Source organism: Haemaphysalis longicornis, unplaced genomic scaffold (genome assembly GCF_048455015.1).
Source record: "Haemaphysalis longicornis isolate Haplotype H1 unplaced genomic scaffold, Haemaphysalis longicornis Haplotype H1 scaffold_3, whole genome shotgun sequence".
Lineage (NCBI taxonomy): Eukaryota > Metazoa > Arthropoda > Arachnida > Ixodida > Ixodidae > Haemaphysalis > Haemaphysalis longicornis.
The window spans coordinates 108,287,600-108,309,450 of NW_027526335.1; the positions used below are offsets into that span (position 1 = coordinate 108,287,600).

Consider the following 21,851-nt stretch of genomic DNA (forward strand, 5'->3'; position numbering starts at 1 on the left):
TTTTGAAGACAAGCTGAGGGAGGTGTCTACTGTTTGACTTGTCATCGTGTTGTACCGCAGTGCAAGCAACAGCTGTAGCTTTCGTACGGAAGAGAGATTAGTGAGTCCGGTTGCAGGGCCCCTTGAAAAATATTAGCTGCTTATGTTTTAAATTTTCACGATGACTTTATTCATGTAGCACGCTATGGATCGCGTCGCGGTGCTCTAAGCTCGACTACCCATCCTGAGAAGCCGGCTATCGCGAAGCGTTCCAGTAGAAGTTTAATGGACATTAAATATAAATGCGTGTAAAGTAAGGCGCCACGAATTGTTGCCGCACAAATCAGAACTTCTACCGCGAACTTCTGAGGATCTCTCGAGGGTATGCTTCACTACAACGCACTGGAGTCGCTTGTCATTGTGGACTGAACAAGCGAATTTACGGGGAAGTTCTGTATGCGTTCCGACATTCGGAAATACAGTCCGCGCTATGTCACCGCGCTCGGCCAGCATTTTTTAGCATCAAATTCATACATACTTTCCATCGAGCAGATACGCGGAATTTTATATTTTAATTTTATTTATTTATTAGTTTATCTTCCTTTCTTCCTCTCTTTCCTTTATTTCTAGCACATTCAGCGCAACGTAGACCGTTATTGTAGCATTACTGTTGAACACGCGAGAGCCGGTTTTCGCACGTAAGCGAGTGTTCATTTGGGATATACCTATGATACCTGTGTACGAAAAGCCTCTATACCGCGGTTGGGTATAGGTTGGGGTACCGTGGCAATCTCTCGCGCGCTTGCCCAACAAGATATACCTCAAGGACTCAAACTTCCTACATGCATTATTTTTAACGAAAATTGCATTACTTGTATTGATGTTGGAAATATAAATGTTTTTTTTTTTTCTTTTTTCTTTTTTGCTCGAAAGCAGTTCTGTGAAGGGCGCTTTTTCGGTTCAGGGGTGTCGCCATTGCCGAATCTCTGTCAATTTCAATTTCGAATGGATGAGCCGTACAAGAAGAACCTCATCTCCGGCGTTTCGTGCCTCGCGAGTGGAGTTCGATCGGCCCAGCCCTCATGGCCGTTCCGCATTCTCCGCTCGTATGCTCTTACAGTGACACAAAACGGAAAGCTTTGTTGGCAAGAGTGGGCGATATGTGTACGGTGCAATGTGAGCAGCGTATATAGTGATGCCGAAATGCCGATAAATTTACCGTCGATACAATCCACAGTTCGTGCGCGTGTGTGTGTGTGTTTGAACATTATCATATATAGGGCTGATAAACTGTCGATTTTCAGCGGCCGTCGAGTCTCGCTAGTTGTATTGCTCTGTCTTTGAAATTCCATGTCGCTGCTCATAGGCTGCGGCACATGCTGAGCTCGTGCCTTGGTTCCTTTTCTTTGTGTTTGCCTGGTTGCGAATCGATCTCAGCGAATGAATAGTTTCTTTTACTCGATCATCAATATCTACCTACGGTTTCGCAATACGTGCACTATCGATAGTTGTCTTACTGTGCTTCGATTCTGAGTAAAGTATCAATAGCCGTGCATCACTGAAGAGTGGTGAAAAATCCCGGTTTTTCTGGTACGTACCATCGTAGAGTTCAACTCTTATGGTAGACTTGCAGACTATGCAGCGAGCGACGGTAGTGCGTGTCGTGTTTGGTGGGATTGCAAATACATCTGAAACTTGTTTGCCCTCGTTGGCCTTGCGCCATAAAACCCCATAATCATCATCATCACATCTGAAACCGAACTGGAAGCTAGCCAAGAACTGCGATACATGGAAACGCCTCTTGACGCGAATCAGGGGCGGTATTCTCGTGTTTTGTCCCGTTTTTATCCGTTCCAAAATTGTCCGTTTTGAGCGAGCACTGATTGGCTGAAGGGGACGCCAGGCAAGCACGGCGGAGCAATGAGCCGCGGCTAAGGTGGCTTACAAAGGCTTCTCGGAGCAGACGATTTGGAACAAACGATTTTTCGTCGCCTTGTTGTTTTCGCTGCGGAACAATAAACACACAAGAGATAGTTTAAAATGGGTTTAGTCGTTTAAAATGTGTTTACAAGAACAGTTGCGCAAAAGTCAACCCAAATCCCGCCTACAACTGGATGTACGTCACAATAACGCGGACGCAAAACGGACGTTTACAAAACTATGGTCCCTAGAAATATACTGACAATCCGAGAATACCGCCCCTATGCCGCGCTTCGTTCGAACCAAACCTTTTTTTTTTTTTTTTTGGGGGGGGGGGGGGGGGGCGGCGGTGCAAAGCGAACCAAGCTGGTACCATTTTTTTTAAACACCTCGATTACACAGGCACTGGGCACGCTGCCTACGCCCAAGTACCGTAACCAACAATGAGGCGCAACTCCTCTCGCCATCTCTGCCGCAATCTTTGTCAGCAAACACGTCATTGTTGTTCCGCGAGCGCGTTTGTACGGTCTCTTGTTGTAGGCGCTGGAGAGGTGCGGCGATGCGTAGTCGCCGGTGCTTATACCGGTGACGCTAGCGTCCAACTCGCCCCCATGTCTGCCATTTTTATTCTCCTCCCTTTCACTACGTGCCTCTCGTTTGCTTTGATCTTAACTTTGTCGCTTCGATTTAGTTTCTTTTCCCTTTTCCGCCTATTCTTTCCGAGCTCGTCGGGCCGGCCTTGAAACTGGCTGCGGCGTCCAATGGTGCTGGCTGGCCGCTCCGGGAGAAAAAAAGAGAAAGGATTCGGCTGCGCGTTGGACACGGCGATGGTCAAAACGAAAGTAGCGAAGAGAAATGAGAGGGCAGTAGAGGAGGATGAAGGGCTCGTTGAAAGAGAAAAAGTAAGCAAGAAAGAAGGCGCAACTTCCTCCTGCGTGGAGGAAGTGGGCATCTCGGTTCTTTTTTTTTTTTTTTTTTTTCTCTTTTCAAAGCCTCTCTCATCGCTCGTGGCGACCTTTCTTCGTTGCTTCCTCCTCTCTCTCGTTCGCCCTCTTCCCCTCCGATCCTGCTCATTTTATTTGACGTTTTTACGTCCGTCTTTGCGTTATCATTATTCGGACTCTCCGCTGCTCGGTGGAGCCACCCATCGGGTGTTTTTCTTTCCTCGTGGAAGGAATGGGCCGGTGGTCACCGCCGAGGAAAAGGAAAAGGGGTCCGAAAATTCGAGGAAAAAAGATAGAAAAAAGAGAGGCAGAAGATTGGCCGTTCTTCCTTTCTTGCTTGCTTTTTCTGGATGACCGTCGTCGCTCTTCGCACTGTCGTCGCCGTTCTTCGCGTTCCAAGGCTTGCTTTCACCCTCGTTGTGTGCTGCTGTGTGACCGGGCTACGCACAGAGCTGGGCCTTTTCTCTCCCTCTCTCTTTGTGTTTGCTTCTTTGGAAGGAAAGAGTTGGAATAGCGCGGCGGAGGAGACGACGTTGTAAGGTCGCCGGCGAAGAACAGCAAAACAAGAGTGCAGAGGAAGACGACGGGGGTTGGGGGAAGGAAACGCTCGCCCGCTTACCGAACACGTCTTGTACGATGGTGGCAGTGGTTTAGTGTGGTAGTTTCCCCGAGGAAATAGCTGCCAACTCCGTTGGCCGCTCGCATCGGCTCCTCTCACTCTCGGCGCAAGACTTGTCTCGGATGCAGCGCCGGTGACTACTCCTCCCACGAGCGGCGTCCGTAGTCTTGTCTTGGATGCCCGACAGCATCTCCGGCGGCTCGGGGCTTTTCGCCGAGCGTGCGACGTGTTGTGTGCTTGTGTGTGTCAGCAGGTCGCTTCGGTGACCGCGCATTCTTTCTCTGCGTGTTTGATTGAAGTCTAACTTGGCGCGGCCAGAAGATTTAAAATTTAGAAGGTCTCCTTTTCGGAATACAGCGCACACCACCGCACCAAGTGTGGCCGCAGCGCCTCTGCAAGCAGTAGCAAGAGAACTTCAACTTTCCTCTGCAAGCAGTAGCAAGAGAACTTCAACTTTCATTGAGTATTCACTAGGCTTTCCGGCGATGCTATTGTCTTCGACTTGGTGTCTTCGAGCTGACCGCCTTCTGTGACGACTTTGTGCAGTGAGCGTTTGTTTGTACAGCTCGGCTGGTTCTAGTCCCTGAATCCGCAGTGCTGGAGACTGACACATCGAAGCACTCAAATCGGCATTTCGATACCTCAGTTTTTTTTATCGCCGTCGTGCCGCTGACCTTGTGGGTGGGCATGTTTTCGTTGTGGCAGCGGACTACCGCGCTGAGACATCACTGACGCGTCCCGGATTTGCGAGAACAAAGTGGAAAATTGGCGAGTGTTGTCTTCTGGGCTGTGCCGTGTGTGGTTCGGTGCGCTGACCTCGCGGTAGTTGTCTTCTAGTTTCGCTTGTGTTTCCCGCCCGTACGCTGAATGTTTGCCGCGCACCACGCGTGGCGCGGCGGCAGCGGCGGCGGATACGTCTCTGTGGGCGGGCTCTTGCTGCCGACTGCGATGATGACGCGGGGAGCCGAGTGCTTTGCCATGAACCCGGTGCTGTGCGGTGGCTCGCTTCCAGGGAACGACCCGCGCCAGTGGAGCAAGCACAACGTGTCCATGTGGCTCGAGTGGTGCACCGAACAGTTCTCCCTGGTGCCCACGGACTCCGAGAACTTCCACATGAACGGTGAGTCTGCTCCCCTTGCCTTTATCGTATCGTTGGCGTTTTACTCTGGACACAAAAGCACATTTATATGCGCAAGATGTTAGGTGGTAGGGAAAAGGCTGCTCCATGTCGGACTCTCTCAAGCAAATGGCTCGTCCATAGATCGTGCCCTGACTTAGCTGTTTTTAAAAGGTCATTTGCATGCGTTGCATGATGCATGATCTTTTTGTAAAAAATTAACGCCAATCAAAAACCGCGAAGCACATAGGCCTTGATGTCTGCCGTTGAGTTGTATTTCGCTCTTAGCTGGGCGGAATTCTGAAGCCCGGTTCACACAAGCTTGCGACTGGAGTGACAAAAGCGACGCGTTTTCTGTCGATATAGTCGCCATGCATCGCTCTTGTCGCGTCGCTCACATCGCTCTTGCCGTTTGGTCTCGACCAATCATTGTTGCCGCAATAAGTGCGATGCGACAAGAGCGGCAGAAATCGCGTTGCCTCTTGTCGCTCCAGTCGCAAGTGTGAATGCGAACGGGCCTTAAGCGTACATGATACATCTCCTTGAGAACGTCCGTTTTGAGTATGAAATCGGTTGCAACAGTCGATGCTGCTTGGCGCGACGCTTCTCCCTGTGTCCACGTTCCATTCAAGCCGCGCAGCTGTCTTCATTGGGCCCACTCAAAACGCGTGGTTTTGAAACTGGCGCCTTCGTTTGCGGATGGCTTGCTGCCTCCACATGTGACATGCGAAGTGACAACCGACGGACTATCAGGGGCCGAATTCTCTAAAACGACGGGGCGTCGCTTTGAAACGACGGGGTGGCCCCATGCAAATGCATGTGTTCTGGGGTTGGGGCCGTCGCTTTAGCAAAGCTGTGCACTCAGTGTGAGCCGCAGAAAAGCACTGTGGCAAGGGCGCGAAGCGACACCCACTGCCCCCCATCGTTTCACTTGTCGCTTCGCGCCCTTGCCACAGTGCTTTTCTGCGGCTCACACTGAGTGCACAGCTTTGCTAAAGCGACGGCCCCAACCCCAGAACACATGCATTTGCATGGCGCCACCCCGTCGTTTCAAAGCGACGCCCCGTCGTTTTAGAGAATTTGGCCACTGGGCAAAGGAATGGCTACTGAGGGACAGGACTAGAAAGTTGGAGGAGATTGATGACTCGACGGAGAGGTGAGATGGGAAAATTCACTGAGAGCAAAGAATAGATTCGAACAGCGACAAAAAGGAGCGCATTAACGTCTGTGGGAGAGACATTGAGGCACACTTGCGACGAAACTACGCGTTTTCCGTCGCATTCATCGCCCGGCGATCTCTTTTGTCGTTTGGTCTCGACCAATTTTTGTCGCCGCGACAGAAATCGCGCCGCTTTCGTCGCAGGTGTGAACGGGCCTTTAGACCTGCAGTGGGCATAAATAAGCTTTGAACTAGTTGCTGCTTGAAACAAATCGCGTCATTTGCACTCGCGAGAACTTGTCAGTCGCAGGTGTTGCGGTCCAATGTCAGTTGTGGGCGAAATCTCGCCCTATTTAATTGGCCCTCCCGGCCGAAATTTCGGTTACTCCGACAACTCGTTCTCCCTCTTGTTGGCAAGGCAACAGCTGCGACGGTCCTGGTAAAGAAAATGACGTGTCAGTGCGAGCATGGGACATAGTTTCAGCGCGAAGTTTCGTTGACTTCACCCCATAGTTTTAGGACACTGTACAAGAGGGCCCGAATTCCGCAAGGGCCCCGGTGCGGTCGCACCGCCGTTGGGCGTGCGGGTAGGGCAGGAAAGCCCCCTGTGCAGGCATGCAACGCTTCACTGCTCGGCACAAAATGGCGTCGGCCATTTTGAAAACTGTTCTCGAAAGTCTAGAAAGCTGTCCTCCAGCCAAGCTATCGTTCAAAAGAGTATACGATACTCCTCTATGTCCGTGTGGCGCTAATCGCAGGGCAGAAAACTGTGCCCCCCCCCCCCCTTTTTTTTTTTTAATGCGGTAACGCCACAGAGGTGGACGTCATTGAAGTGACAAAGGTGCGACGGAATTATGGTGGCAGAACGGGGTGAAGACTGTGATATCAAGATATGAGAAAGTTGTGCTGCTGTGTAGAGCTACGCTAAGAATTCTGTTTTTTTTAATCTCTTTGGCTTTGCCGTGCCTTAATCGGCAGCGTCCCCTTGCTACGGACACATCCACTATCATCATCATTGTCGTCTTGCGGTATCCTGTGGGTTTTCGCGTACATGCGATGTATTAAATACCTTCTTCAGTCAATTGCAAACGGTGATCTGCCTGTCCAAACTAAAAGCAGGCCTTAAAATAAACTTTGTTTCGTATTAGCAAAATAACCGGTAATTGTTTGTGACTATTTGTAGCATTCAAGACATTTTTTTTTCCGCTTCTTAATGAACTCATTAATTGGCAGGTGAAGAACGTCTCGTGTACTGAGGATGGCGGGTTTTTTCATATTAAAAACCTAAAAGGAAGCCACACAAAGCACGGAATTTTTGTGATTCTGATTAAAGCTTCCTTGATATTTTACAATGTTGGAAAAAAAAATCTGTGGAGAGATCACTAAATAGTGCAACATTAGGTCTGCAATTGTGTAATAATGATGGCTGCGTCACAACGGCTTTCAGTGCGAAAGGGGTGCACTTCTTGAATCGATGTTTGCACCATATTGGATGTTAAAATTGTGCTTGTTCAAATAACGTGCGGGAACTCTGCTAAATACATGGATTTTTAAAAAACCTGTGGCATTTGGTGTTTCTTTGAATGCTATCCGACTGTATAAATAAATAAAAAAAGCTATTTGTTATTACAACAAAGTTTTTTGCTCCTAGTCGTATCTGTTTACCTACGATAATTAACCAAAACTTAGGGAAATATATCTGGCATTGCTAATAACTGTGAGCTATTGCCTAGACATTTGGAGCCTCAAAATTTACTTTGATCACTGCAGGCAAATAAAAGCGACACCAATTAGACGAATGTTTATTTCAATCGCAGTGCGATTCAGGAGTGTGGTGCTGAAGCTTCCATACATTTGATGTCATACTAGTGTACACATTTGAACTGCTTAGTGTAACACTAGCACCGTGCACTGGTGTTACTCCACTCAGGGTGCCACGATCGCTGTGTTCATCTTCTCTCTTCTCCCTTGCATACCTGCAGGCAAGGCGTTGTGCCTGCTCTCCAAGGCGGACTTCCTGGAGCGGGCCCCGAAGGCAGGGGATGTCCTCTTCAACGCCCTGCAGCTGCTGCTTCACAGGGCGCTGAACACGGCGAGGCTCACAAATGGTGAGGGCTTCTTCCTCCTGTTCTTCTTCTTCTTTCTCCTCTTCCTCCTCCTCCTTTTGTATCTCGTTTCCTCCTTCCCCTCCCATTCTCCCTCCGCCTCACGTTCTCCCTCCTTTTCTTCATCATCACCCTTTCCTTCTCCCACCTTTTTTGCCTTTGTCCTCCTCGTGTTGTTCTTCCTCTTCTCCAATGCCTTCCCCTTTTTCTTTTTCCTCTTGTTTCTTGGTGAGCTGTTCAGTACTGTCTACCCTGTGCATCCTTCCCTCTTTAGGCTGGTATTTTCTCCTTCTTGCGACCACTTCTACTCTTTCTGTGTCTCCTTTTTCTGTCCTTTCTTCCCCATGTTCTTCTTTCAGAGCTTAGCTAAACGACAAGCCTCGTGCATGAAGCGCCGCAAGGCCCATGATGCCAGACTTGTGTTGTGTCGGCAGTTTGCAGAGAAGCTGCTTGTTTTACCAGAGTAAATCATGCTGAGTGGCATTGCATCTTCCCTTCTTTTCGCACTCTCCAAACTTGGCTAGTATTCTGCACAAAGTGTTCCTCTCGTGTGAGCCAGCAGGAGACGCCAAGCTTCGGAAACTTTTAAAGAGGATTGCTAGAAGGAGAAATAAATTTTGTGCAACATCACACTTTGAGATGAATGCTAATCTAGCGTGACAAGTCAAAAGATGTATTGTGCAGGGGAAAGCTTAGCTAGATTCGGCATTATTGGACTTAGTGTAGTGGGAATGGTGGGGAAAATAATAGGATGTTCTAAGTTGTTCGAGCAAAGGTCAGAGTGGACACAATTTGCTTCGCATACCCATAAGACGAGTGGAAGCGTTGCCTCCCAAGTGGTGGTAGAAACCGGTTGCTTAGTGTGGGATAAGACCTCGAACCACGTCTGAGCTAGCCGGAGACAGTTTGTATCCATTCATGGGGTGTGCTTTCATGAACGCTCATATTTCCAGAAAAGCAGTTATTGCACATTTTGTCATAACAAGACATAGGAAGGATATGAGGAAGTCAGTTTGCTGTGCCACAGGTGAACCCTGTTAACTTATGTGACCGCAAAACTGACCAGTAGATCAGTTCGTCAGGCCCGTCCTATCGTTGTCGTTACGGGCAATTACACGTGCTGCCTGCAGATAATTACAGTTGCACCAGTTACGCAAACACGTTAACCAAGTGAATCCTCATGTCTTTCGTTTCCATCAGGTACACATGGCAACGGCTCGGTACCGCGGAGTACAGTCATCACACGAGACATTCAGGGCTTTGGCCAAGTCTTGTTGCAGGACCCGACGTCTTATAACCAGGTAGGTGCCTGCCTTTCGCTGTGTCCCTTTTTTGTCGCGGAGGATGTCGTCTTTCCTTTTCAATATTGTAGAAAGAGTACTGGCTGGAATGCCATGTGCTGCAGCCACGTCACATTTCTTTTGAAAAAGCGTTGTAGTGCGGACTTGTTGGTACATACTTGACAGACAATAACAGCGCTTAAACGGGACACAAGAAAGATTGACAAGCAAAGGCGCTGTCTTGTCTTGTCACTGGTTACTGCACGAATTATGTCCGCTTTCTCGTCCAAAGCAAGCCGTTTTTTCGGCAGGGTCCATGCCTGACACCCTCGTCACAAGGTTTAGCGGTACACTTGCTTGCACGGACCAGTTCTGTGCTCATGAGTACAATGCTAGACGGACTGGCTTAACAACTTGAACCGAGAAAGATGTAAAAGAAGGGCATAAGCTCAGGAGCTACTCACAGAACGATGGTGAAAGACACAGAAAAGCACACCCTGAAAAATACGACCGCCAAAGACCGAACGATGATGATAATTGAATTTGAACAGCGCAGGTGCCACCCATGACATGCGAATTAAATTTTTTTTTTACTGCTGGCGCGCCATCGGGTGAATTGAACTCAAAATTACACATCTTTTGCACCGCGCAGTTTCGTAAAAGCGGGACAAAGCTGCTCCACGATCTTTGACGCGCCATGAATCAATTTTGAGGCATTTTCTCTACAAAATAGACAATACATGAACACTTTTTGAGCAGCATTTTTTTTTAGACAAAGTTCGTTAAACTGGGACAGATAATGATATTGGTTTCGTTATTTCGAGTTAGTCAAAGCATTGGGCTCTATGGTTGTCTGAGGGGTGATTGGGATATCTTCGTTAAATTGGAACTTTCGTTAAATCGGATTTCGGTAAATCGAGCTTTGACTGTATATGGTATTTTAAATGAAATGGGTCAACCCAGCAAATGTTAATACATAGCACAGCAGTAAATACTAATACTCAAATACAGGTGGAGGAAACGGAGACGGATTTGCTTTTGTTAATTGATATGCTACTTGTGATTGTTGACTTAGCGTAGTAAGGACTTCTGCTAGCACTGGTGTGGGGTTTGCAAAAAACAAACCTTCTAAAGCTAACATTTGTCACAGGTAGATTGATCTCATATCTTACTATAGCCTTAGGCGCTCTTGTTTATTGATCAATAAAGGCAATTTGTCGGGTTGCAACAAAGTCCTCGCTTGTCGTGTATCTGAGCGTCTCTCTGTATTGTCTCGGTGCTCAGAAGTGACCATGCCTGTGCAACAAGTTTGCAAATTCGTCACTGGTTATATTGCCGGATAGCATTAATGCTTACATTTCCTTTACGCACCTGCAGCCCCTTCAGGTGTCCCCGCTCTCGGCTGAGGTGGACAGCACGGTGATTTTGAGCCCTGACCCGAGTTCGGGCGGTGAGAGCGTCCAGGGAGATTCCGGCGGATCGCAGGCCGGCAGCGGCACTCCGTCCTCCAATGGCCACGGATCGATCAAGAACTCATCCCCACCTCCCGCACTCACAGCCACACCGCTCCTTGTCGACAAACAGGTTGGTTTCCCTCCCTTTCCACCTACCTGCGAATCAAGCCAACCGCTGTGTTTGTTACACTTTTAGGAGACTTCCTGTAACTTGTCCGGATTGGTGAACGGTTGCTGTTTGGCTTCCCGCTTGAATTCTTTGTGTTGTGCTCATCACTCTAAATGCTGTTTGTCACTGTGGCTTGGCTGTTGGCTTTGCGCACTCCTGTTTTCAAAAGGTTAATTTTCGTACCGTTGCACCTACCGGCAAATTGAGTCAATTGCTGCGTTTGTTACGCGTTTAGAAGACTTCCTGGAACTCTTCCGACTTATTGCGTGCTTATCTGTTTTGTGCATGTCGGGCCCATCACTTTTGTTGCTCCTTTTCGCTATGGCTTGGCTGTTAGTCTTGAACTGGCTTTGTGTGGCTTTGTTGCGTGTGCTGTTGGACTTCTGTTCTGCCGTTGGCATGCTGCTTGTTGGGGGCATACTTCTTATAGGTGCGGAGAATTAAATTGTGAAACAAGTCTGAGAAGCTCCTTTGAATCAGTTTGAGTGAAATGGCTGGGTATTATGGAGAGGGATTTTGTTAATGACTGCGAGGTGTAAAAGTGCTGTGATGAAGGATCAACCTAACACAGACTAGGAAGAAATGCTGAAGTAGAGGATAGACACATATGGTGAGCAGTCGCTGTGGACATGTGCATGTAGATGAGGATAGTCTTACGGAAATAAGTGAAGATGTGGCCGTGGTAATAAGATATAATTTCCACCATGTCTGTCATGGGAATCGGTGTATACTGCAAGACATATTAAATTGAAACCCTCGTGCTTGGGCAGAAATTTTGTTTTCGCCAGGTTTCAAGATGACTGCAAATGCCAAAAATTGCAATGTGTTGCCAAGTGTTGCACTATTGTTGCATTATTGTGGCCAAGTCTTGTGCTATTTCTAATACCTTCAGAAACTGCACCAATCAACAACCTGATTTTTCTTTTGTGCAACTGCAGCATGGGAACAAGGCTGGTTATTTAGATAAAAGTAGAATTTCATACCTGGTGCTGTTAATTTTGGAGGTTTTACTCGCTAAAGTTGCACCTGGGTTATGGTCCTCCACTATGGAGGACCCTACAATAATTTTGACCACGTCGGGATTTTCAACATCCACTGAAATTTTTCATATGGGGGCTTCGTTTCTCACCTTCAGCGCCAGATGCCCTTGCAAAATGCAGTTGTTTTTGTGGACATAGTTACATTATATATTTATTTTCCATTTTGCTCGTTTTCCATCACCACAGCTGTTTCACACAACAGTCATGCCCAAAATCGCTGCGTGGATGCACATTGAGCAGAAGCGTTACTGTGCTCGTCTTTGCATGTGTCTTTGGACATATCTCCTAATGGGCATTGGGTTACAAGGAGAGGCATCTTATGCCTGGTCCTCCAGTTTGTTGCAAGCACACGAACCTATGTGATCCTTGGCAGTTTCCTGCAGCACGTAGTGTTAAAAAGGTACTGATTAGACGCAGCAATTGCTGGTACAGTTGAACCTTGTTATAACCTGTTGTAGCAAATAACCTGGTATAGTTGAACATGGTATAGCAAATTATCGGCTATAGCGAGCTGAATACAAACTTAAATTGGTCACACTTTATTTGAATGACAGTTATTCTTAGATAACGAAACTGAAACCATGAGAGCCGCCCGTGATATCGGATTTAGTGAAGAAATATTTGACCAGGAGGCTGAGAAGCTACCTGGGAAAAACCCCGTGGTCCGAAACTGCAGAAGTATAAAGGCCCTTTTGTTCGTGGACACTGGAAAACTTCATCCTGTTATAGTGCTGTGAGCATTAAGTAAAGACCCCGGCCTGTTTTGTCAAGGAAACTTTTAAATGCAGAGCATTTCAGTAACTCACGATGTCACCCGCGTTGACGTCCGTAGTCGTAGTCCGCACCCCTCCCCCTACACTACATATAAAAAAATACTATCCGGCGCCTGGTTTCGATCCCTCGACCCTGCGGGCGGAACGCAATGTACATGGTGCTCTACCCACTGCGCCACAAAGCCAACACAGAATGGGAGGCTACGAACGCGCCTTATATCCTTGACTCATTCAATGTTTTTTTGTAATTTTCATGTGTTCTGGTTCATAGAGCTTGAAATACAGCAAGGAGAAAAGTAAGGGTTACCGCATTTATAGTGGGTTTGAAACCTTAAAAAATGCAATTTTGTATGAACTATTTTTGCATGAGCCAGATTATCAATTCGTTATAGCCAATTTTCACCTATACTGTTACAACTAATACCGGATATAACGAACTAATTTGCTGTCCCGATACTACTTCGTTATAACGAGGTATGACTGTACACCATGCGTTCGCCTGGTAATTAGCCAGAGTTCTTCAATATTGGCACGTTGCCAAAGACGATGCAGTTGTCTTCAAGAAAAACAAGTTTATTGGAGGGAACTTGTGCTCCCATAACAACTCAAAGAATACAAGGCGGCGATACAGCAATCAACAAAGTGACGTGCGTAAACTGGTGTCGGCGATTGGAACGCCATGGCGTCTGCTCAGCAGGCTTTTATCTTTCGGCGCGAGTGTTTTTGGAACCGTCGATTTCCATCCAGAACATTGTAGATCAAAGAAGATCATTCTGGGCTAGTGACGTTAGGGCGAGACAGTCTGCTTATCTGAATGATAGCCCATGCGGCATAAAAGTAAAGAATGGAAGACGCGCTTCGCTTGGGATGCAGATAACACAGCCGGGCGTGGCCGGGCAGCAAAAACAAACAATAAACTTATACATGGTTGATGGCAATATACACCGGTTGCGAAACTCCGGTTTCAAATGCAGGCAGCGCGACTTCCCTTGCATCGTTGAAGCTGAGGCGTAAGTGTATTGGCGCAGCACCTAGGAGACAAAAACAGAAAATAAAGCTTGCTTTTCAACTTAGGAAAGCATTACATTAGGTAATGTTTACCGATGTTGCCACAATTTTTTTTATGAATCAGCCGCAGGCAGTTGAGTACGACTTGAACTTTTCTGCCAGCAGGTGACAGGCTAGCCAACTTTCCCCCTGCTTGCCCCTGTTTGCCCTCAGCACAGAGGGGAGGGGAGGGGGGCAACTGTGGACCGGTTTTTGATACGTGCGGCCTATGGGGAGTTTGGAAACTGGTGATATTGAGCAACGCCGTTAATTAAAAAGCTGCTGTTTTGTGACCTTGAGCACTTCGTGAAACCCGGCCATCTCCACTCACGTGAAACCTGGGGAGGGGCAAAGCATGCAGTGGATAAGTGTATTCAGAGGTTGTAAGCCTCTCTCTTGCCACGCGGCGTGCGCTGATAGACGTGGCATCCTAATTACGAAAACGAAGGAGCAGTGAAATTTGAAATGGAGAACTGCAAATTTTGAAGTTGAAGTGAGTACGAAGTGAAATAGACGCAAGCAAGCAAGTGCAAATGAAAAACGAGTGTCCTGGTATGTGCTTTTTTAGTACGCGCTTTTGCCCACATAGAGGAAACGTTCTAGTGCGAGGGGTTGGAAAACGAGTGTCGTGGTGTTTTAGTACCATGACTACATGAGAATACGGCGACATGAGACGCTGAAAGCCCGAGCCCCTGAGGTGCTTCATCCCTAAAACCCGAAAACAACAGCTCTTACAACAGTGGAAAACCTCCCGCTCCTATGCAGGGTGTGATGGACTTGGTGCGGCGGAGCCCCACGCCGCCGGTGGCCTTTCCCCCGCGGGGTGGCATCTCAGCCTTCCCGGGCATGCTGCCCGACGTGGCGCTGCACTCCATGCTGCCCCCCGTGGCAGCGGCCAACAAGCCCTCTGGCGGACTTCCGCCACCGCCTCCCGTGGTGCTTCCTGTGCCCCCCATCACGCCGCCTGCGACCGGCCGTGTCGTGGCCGACGCTCCTGGTGACAAGATGAGTGAGTGACACGTTTGCTGCCCGCTTACATCCTTAGTACACTCCAGAAAGCCTCTGGCACCATCATCAGCAGCAGCCACGTAGTCTTATTAAAATAAAAATGGAGACGCTGACCAAAAGAAACTCCTAAAAACTTTAAAAACTTTAAAAAACAAGCAAGACGTTTCGGTTTTGCTACGGAAGCCTTGTTCACAACGGAGTGAGGGAAAGTTCATGGATGCTTATGTTTTCTTCAGCATGTGACATAAGCAGTGCGCGTACAACATAAAGCCGCGATAAACCCTTGACTTCAGCAACCTAGTCTTGCCCACCGCAGGACGAAGGCCTCCCCCAAAGATCTCCAGCCAGGTCTATCGTGTGTCAGCTGAGTCTTGGCAGTGTTCATCGAAAAGTCTGTGGAGTCAGCGGGCTAAACTGTTTTTTACAGCAGTAGCTGGTAATTGTAGTAGCTGGTACTTCTACTTGCTGTAGCTGGTACTTCTACTTGCTGTGTGTATGTAGTCAATACCACAGCATGTGCGCCACCTGCCAGGTGTCTGAAAAACAATGTGTGGGTATATATGAGTGAGTTGGTGATCCATTATAACTTTGTTGAGCGCCGTAAAAAAAAAAACACAGGATGAGGGATGCAAGGACGAGCTGTGCAGGCTGAAAAACAAAATGTTTTTGCCATCTCCGGATTTATAATCAAACCCAGGCCCTCTCTGCTACTGAAGTAGAAGTCGAAACCACTGCTCCCCGAGTGTTCGCTGATATTTTAACATACGATTTTGGATTTAGCGTCCAAGTTTTGTGGCCTGCTTGACGGGCCAGAGAACCACAAAAGAGTAATCCGCCAAGTCTTGTAGCTTGCACATAAACTGTAAATGAAATCGGAAGAGAAAAAGAAAGAAAACACCTCTCTCTCCCTCGTGTGTGTGTCTGCGCAGGCGTGCGTCTGCTGTGGGACTTCCTGCAGCAGCTGCTGAACGATCCCGAGCAGAAGTACCGCTACTGCATCACGTGGAAGGACCAGGCCAAGGGCGTCTTCAAGATCACCGACCCCCACCGGCTGGCCAAGCTCTGGGGCATGCAGAAGAACCACCTCAACATGAACTTCGACAAGATGTCCCGCGCCATGCGCTACTACTACCGCGTCAAGATCCTCCAGAAGGAGCCCGGCGAGCGGCTCTGCTACAGGTACGCCATTCCTTCACTCACTGGGGGGGGGGGGCTCCGCGTGCCCAATCAACTCTTGGGAGTCTTTATACATGGGCGTTGTCGCTTTTTGCCTCCATCTGAACAGCAAGCCGCTGTGGCTGTGATCTAACTTACATCCTTGGGCTTGGCGGGTCCCAAACAGCAATAGATGTTAGTGATTTTTGCCATCAGCCTCTTCATGTCCAGTGCAGGACTAAAGTCTGTCCTACGGACTTCTAACCATACCTGTCCTGTGTCCCCTGAATTTATCCTGTGCCCTATTTTTTTTTTTTTCAATTTAGCATGCTGTGTAATGTCCCAATTTGGTCCAAGACAGATCCAGTATCAGGCACTTGGTGGATGTCTGTGGGATGCCCGTTGGCTTTTAATCAGAGACTTCCTACCAACATCTGATGCAGCCTGAGCAGATGTTTGCTGGATGTTTGTGCTATGTCTGGTGGTTGCGTGGGTGTGCCATGGTGGCTTATGGATAAGGCATAGCAGATAGAGCATTCTGCTGCTATGTGCAAAACACTGTTGAAGACAGGATGTTGCACGAACTGTTTTTATGTGGAGGAGGGGGGAAGCACCGGAACATCCACGTGCATGACATTTGTGGGATGTTTAAACTCCAGGTGGGCTGGATTCACGTCAAACATAGGCAGGTAGTGCGAGTTAAAAATGCCATCGGGGTTAAATTACGGAACAGCTGTTACAGGCATTGTATTTGGATTGAATACTTTGTAGTACGAATGGTAACGAGACATTGCGAAGCATATGGAATTTCTAAAACCTAGATATCTTTGCTCTAGTGTGGATAGAGGTTCTAAAAAAAAGGTACAAAAAAGTTAACTTAGGCAGGCAGAGCATCAGATCTGAGGGCTCAGGTATTTGTGTGTGAAAAGAAAATGGTGTGAACACTAAGAATGAAGCATTAAGAAAACACACTAAGGCACTAGTGCAAAAATTACTTCACCATGAAGAAATGCTGGCCCCTCAGCCTGCTGTGAATACAGGAAGTACATAATCGACTTGCTGCAGTCACTTCTGTCTGGCCTTGCTGGGCACGCTACTGGCTTGTACGGTCTTACTGGAAGCTCCGCTGATGAGTTATAGCTCCCCATCGTTTACTCATGGCTCTATGTTGACAAAAAACATCCGCTTATAAATTGTGCACACGTAGTGTTACACATCAGCTTTAGCTTACACCACAGTTGACCTACACACTCACTCAGCATGTGTCGGCTTTCTTGCGGAGCCTTGTAGTCGTGCTAAGAAGCCAAATCAACAGCGCAAGCCATGCAGGGAAGCCTGAAAGTTCTTGTGGCCTGTGGCAGAGCCAACTTCAACTTACAGTCGTCTATTATTTGTAAAATTCGAATATTCGAACCTTTCGAATATTTTGATCAGTAAAACTTCACTGAGAATCGGATAGGCTAGCAAAAATTATTCGTGAAGTATTCGAAGTTTCTAATATCAGCTCACTTCTGTTTTATCAGCTCACTTCCAGGTGGGCTACATTTAGTTTGGGTGCCTCATAGACTTATTTGGAGTTCCAAAGTAGCCTTAATTCTTACTTTTTTTTTTTTTTTCCTTTTTCAAAACTAGGTTTCTGCGCCCCCCGACGGAGCTGCGGTACTGCAAGCAGCGGTCTCTCCTGGAGCGGACAGTTTCCGACGCCGCAGCGGCCCGCGAGGGGGAGGAAGAGGAGTCGTCGAGCGCCCTCGACATGAGCATCAAGGAAGAGTGCCTTTCGCCGTGCCTCGAAAATGACTGAGGAACGCCCTCCAGCCCGCATCCCACGGACGTGCCTTTGTTTCTAGCACTTTTGTTCCCTCCTCCATCAAACAGTACCTGCTCCAATCGCGCAGAACACAATCCACCACCTTTTAAGAGACACTCGCTTTTTGGAACTTGTGGTGCCTTCCGGTAGGCACGAACTGTGGGCAAGTGCGTGTCTGCTCTGTGCTCAGTGCGAGGAGTCTGTAGAATGGACGGGCGTCGTCGTCGTTTGCACTTTTTGTTTCTATGTTTTCGACTACGCCGATCCATCTATGGGGGCATCGTGAAGTGGCTGAACAGTTAGCCACGCCTCGTCGAGTGTGGGAATGGCCGGCGAACTTCGCTGAGAACTCGAGCGTCGCATTTGGTGCATCTGCAAGTTCAACAACTAGGAAGTGACAGCATCGAAATGTTGCCGCCGACTTGGGAGGTACGTCCATGTGTGTGTTTCCAAGGAGCCTGCTACTTGCTAGCCGTTGGACGGTGACAGCATCCGGTGAAAACGCAGTGCTACCTCTAGAGATTGGAAACGTGACCGACGTGTGGATTAATGAGGTGGTGAGGTGTTTCGATGCCTTATGTGCGCGTGCGGACATCAAGTCGCCAATCATCCAGGGCCGTCCTGTGAAGCAAGCCTGCCGGGAGAGACACTTTGAATGAAACGCAGGCGTTTACTACGTGCGCACGTGTGAGTGTGTCTGTGTGTGTGTATAGAGGCTGCACCGTGCCTTCAAAAGCGAACTCTTAGCACAGTGCCTGTGCGTGACACTACCATGCCAACTGTGTGGCCTGTGACAAGTGCAAATGGACCGTTGGCACAGACTTCAAAATGACTTGTTTAGGGACGCTTTGCTTTCGGCTTACGACATTTTCGTCGTCGCGTGGCTTCACGCTGTGTTTTTATATGCTTCGCGCCTTTTTTTTTTTTTAATGGATTGTTATTTTTTATAGATACCTCTTTGGACACACTGATCTCAGCTGCTGCAGTTGGCGGTTTTAATTTGACTGGGGCAGAAAAAAAAAAAAAAGAAAACCAGTGCAGGCGAGATAATCCGTGCCATTTCATTATTTTGCGGAATTCTTGGGTACCACCACCAGCCAACAAACGTGAAAGAGTTGGAAGACAGTTGTGTGCCTTCGAGCAAGTTTAGCGTCGTTTCTTTCTTTTTGTTGTTTTTCTTATTTTGTTGTTTTTTCACCCACATTTACGTTCTTAGCAAATCCCGGTTCAACTTTTCGTTTTTTGGGGCACGCCATTTGTTCAAGTTTGCCGCTCTTTTTCTATCCACCACCGAACCGCTTGTGTCAGTGATGATAGATTGTGCGCGATGGTTGCGGGGGTAGTGTTGAAAGGCTTTCAGGACTCATTTGTTTGCAATTTGTTAGCGGCTGTCTTTTGAGACAGCGCATTGTTTTGAGCAAACCTACTATGCCGATTTTTGTTGACCCCCGGAAAGATTTTTCTTTTTCCTCATCATCGCACGCTTCTTTAGAAATATTTTAGGCGGAATACGTGGTACTCGCAAATACAAGGACGTCAGGCGCGTCTGTGCAATAGGCCGTGCATTAAAAAAGAAAAAAGACGCGCTCAAAAGATTCAAATGATTTGCGATTGTTGCGGCTACATAGTTTCAGCTTTTACACTTCACTCATTCTTCATAACGAATAAGTAGGAAAAATCTTTCTTTTTGTTCGTTTTCAAATTCTGCCTCATAAATTATGAAGTACCGAAATGCCTGCCTCTGTCTCCTTGATGTCTGCATTCAAAGCCATCAGAGCATGGTTACGAAAACCAAAAGTGGCAGTGACCGCCACTGGGATCTCTACGTGCAGAAGAAAGACAGAAACGAAATGCCACTGGGTTCAATCCATGCCATTCCAGAAGAAAGACAGAAAACAAAACAAAACAAAGTTAGACAGAAAGCAAAACAAAGTTGTTGGCATGGCTTGAAGGGCTGAATTAGCGCCTCTTGGAGTGGGGCTTGTTGGTTCATTCTGAACATACAACACAGCGCAAAGAACAAGAGTGAAGAAGCGCAGAGGTCTGTGCTTCTTCACTCTTAGTCCTCGTGTTTTTTGCGCTGTGTTGTATTTTAAAGAGCTGTTTGTCATTGCCTGAAATGAAATAGCACCTAATAAATGAAATGTGTCCCCGACTCATACTAACTGCACACAAGGTATTGCTAACTAGTTTGCCCGTAGAACAAAATGCCTAAACAGTGGCATCGCTGTTTGCAATTCAGCTTCACTGTATAGCTCATGTATGTTCATGGTGGCACACTTTGCAGTGCTGCTGTCCTTATCTTTCACACCTATACATGGTGTGCAGCATCGAGGCTGGTGCTTTCAAGGGGGACTCTTCTATTAACATTCATATGGTACATACTAGTACTTCATGACCTACAGCCTTAAAACCATCTTTCACCAATGCGAAAAGTTTTACAAATAATACATAGAAATGTTCCTAACGGTCTAGTTTGCTTATTTTAAAAATATGTCACTTCTGTACGTAAAGAAAAAACTTGCTTGTCAGACAGCTTGCGCCATGAAGTGAAATCTAGCTAAACCAAAACGCGTTTCACGCTTACTTTTTACCATATTTTCACGCGTATAGCCCGCACCTGCACATAATCCGCACCCCTACCATCAGCCTGCCACAAAAGAAAAGAAAAATCCTCGCGTATTTCCCGCACATTTATTACAGGAAAGGCTGCACCAAAGCTACTGCTCAAGCAACACATCACATACTATGGATACAGAAAAAGCGTATACTAGCGCGCAATTGCTGCCATGGAAGGCTTAGTCAGTGTTACTGCGCAGGAGCTTCACGGCACAATGCGCATTGCCGTGAAGCTGCACTAAAGAAAAAAAAAACGCGTATTATCTGCACCCCTACTTTGCCACAGAAATTTTCTCATTTTTGGTGTGGGTTATACGCGCGAAAATGCGGTATTTCAGTGAAGAAGTGATATATTTCTAAATGAAGCAAACTAGGCCACCAGGAACACTTTCATGGATTCGTAAAACTTTTTGCATACGTGCACGATAGTTTATGCATCCGTGGGCCACAAATTAGTACCTTAGTCCCGCAGGAATGTGATCAGGTGAGTACTCCTCCGTAAAGGGGCCCTGAGATAGATTTCAAAGTGGTTTTGTTTGCATCGTACATCTACTCTCTAGTTCTTGTAGAGGTAAGTCCAAGAAATAGTAGTAATATTCACATGCACTAACAAAAGTTATTACCCCGACAAGACAGGACCGTTTGTTACCTCGGCTAGTGTCACTATCGGAGTGCCGCCACTGGGGGACGCAAGTCAGCAACAGTGGCCGTTTCGGTGTTTATCAGTGTTGTGAGATTGCAGCGTTTACGGCCTCGCTGCTAACTTCAACCGGGTCGTTAGTTAACAACACCGCTCAAAGACTGCCAAAGATGCAGCAAAACAGCATCTTCGGTCATGCTTCTGCTGCTGAAAGGCTGCTGCACACGTAATCTTTGATTCGTGTTCGGGATGACGTCAGTCGCACGCAGCCGCAGAGCAGGGAGGACAAGCTAAGTCTGCCACAGTTGACCGACAAAATGCATAAACAACAAAATGGCAGCGCCCAGGAACTGTCACAGTGTAAACAAATGCCACGTAATGTGAACTGACCAATGATCATGGCGGCATCACGGAACAATAGGGGAAAGGAGTGCCGATACTCTGAAACCTTACTTAATGACACTAGCCTCAGCGGCTTGCGATGGCGTAGTAGTCCAAGGCGAAGCATAAATTTCAAGGTTGCCCGCCTAAATTCACCTCTATGCCTGCGATTTTTGACGGCGATGCTCCAGCCCACATTCGTTCGAGGCGTCATCGTTACCACAGTTACTTCAGCAAGTAGATCACACATGGGACTTTTTTTTTTCCCCCCTTGAGCTAGCTTCCTGGTTTTTACGGACTTGGAGCAGGAGGTACTGCGTATACTGTAATTGCGGGAGTTGACTGTGCATGGTATGAGAGTTATTGTGAATGTTTCCTTACTGGGACAGGTTTTACCATCACCCCATAGCTCTCTGCGGCAGCAAAGTATACCATCATGTCTTGATCACAGCAAATGCACTGCACTCGGTGCTTCATGCTTGGTACGGCCGATAAAGTAATCTTAGTTGATGTTGTTTGTTATGTTATTTTTGCTAAACGATGCTCAGGAGTATGACGAATGACAATTTTCTTCGGATCGGAGAGCAAAATCTGCCCTTACTTGTGCTAAGCCTCACCCGCATCAAATGGTTAAG

At 47.5% G+C, this 21,851-nt stretch overlaps 1 protein-coding gene across 4 annotated transcripts in view; it reads left to right on the plus strand.

Moving 5' to 3' along the window:
* The window catches only part of Aop (ETS variant transcription factor anterior open), a 112,590-nt gene extending 93,282 nt beyond the window's left edge, over nt 1-19,308 (plus strand). For all 4 annotated transcript variants that reach the window (XM_077704013.1, XM_077704011.1, XM_077704010.1 and 1 more), the window contains 7 exons: nt 4,475-4,582; nt 7,721-7,846; nt 9,044-9,144; nt 10,501-10,707; nt 14,372-14,615; nt 15,544-15,793; nt 17,402-19,308. In XM_077704013.1, coding sequence (XP_077560139.1) covers nt 4,475-4,582; nt 7,721-7,846; nt 9,044-9,144; nt 10,501-10,707; nt 14,372-14,615; nt 15,544-15,793; nt 17,402-17,570 — 1,205 coding nt within the window. In that variant the 3' untranslated portion in view covers nt 17,571-19,308. The remainder of the gene's footprint in view (nt 1-4,474; nt 4,583-7,720; nt 7,847-9,043; nt 9,145-10,500; nt 10,708-14,371; nt 14,616-15,543; nt 15,794-17,401) is intronic.
* Nucleotides 19,309-21,851: the final 2,543 nt, after the last annotated feature.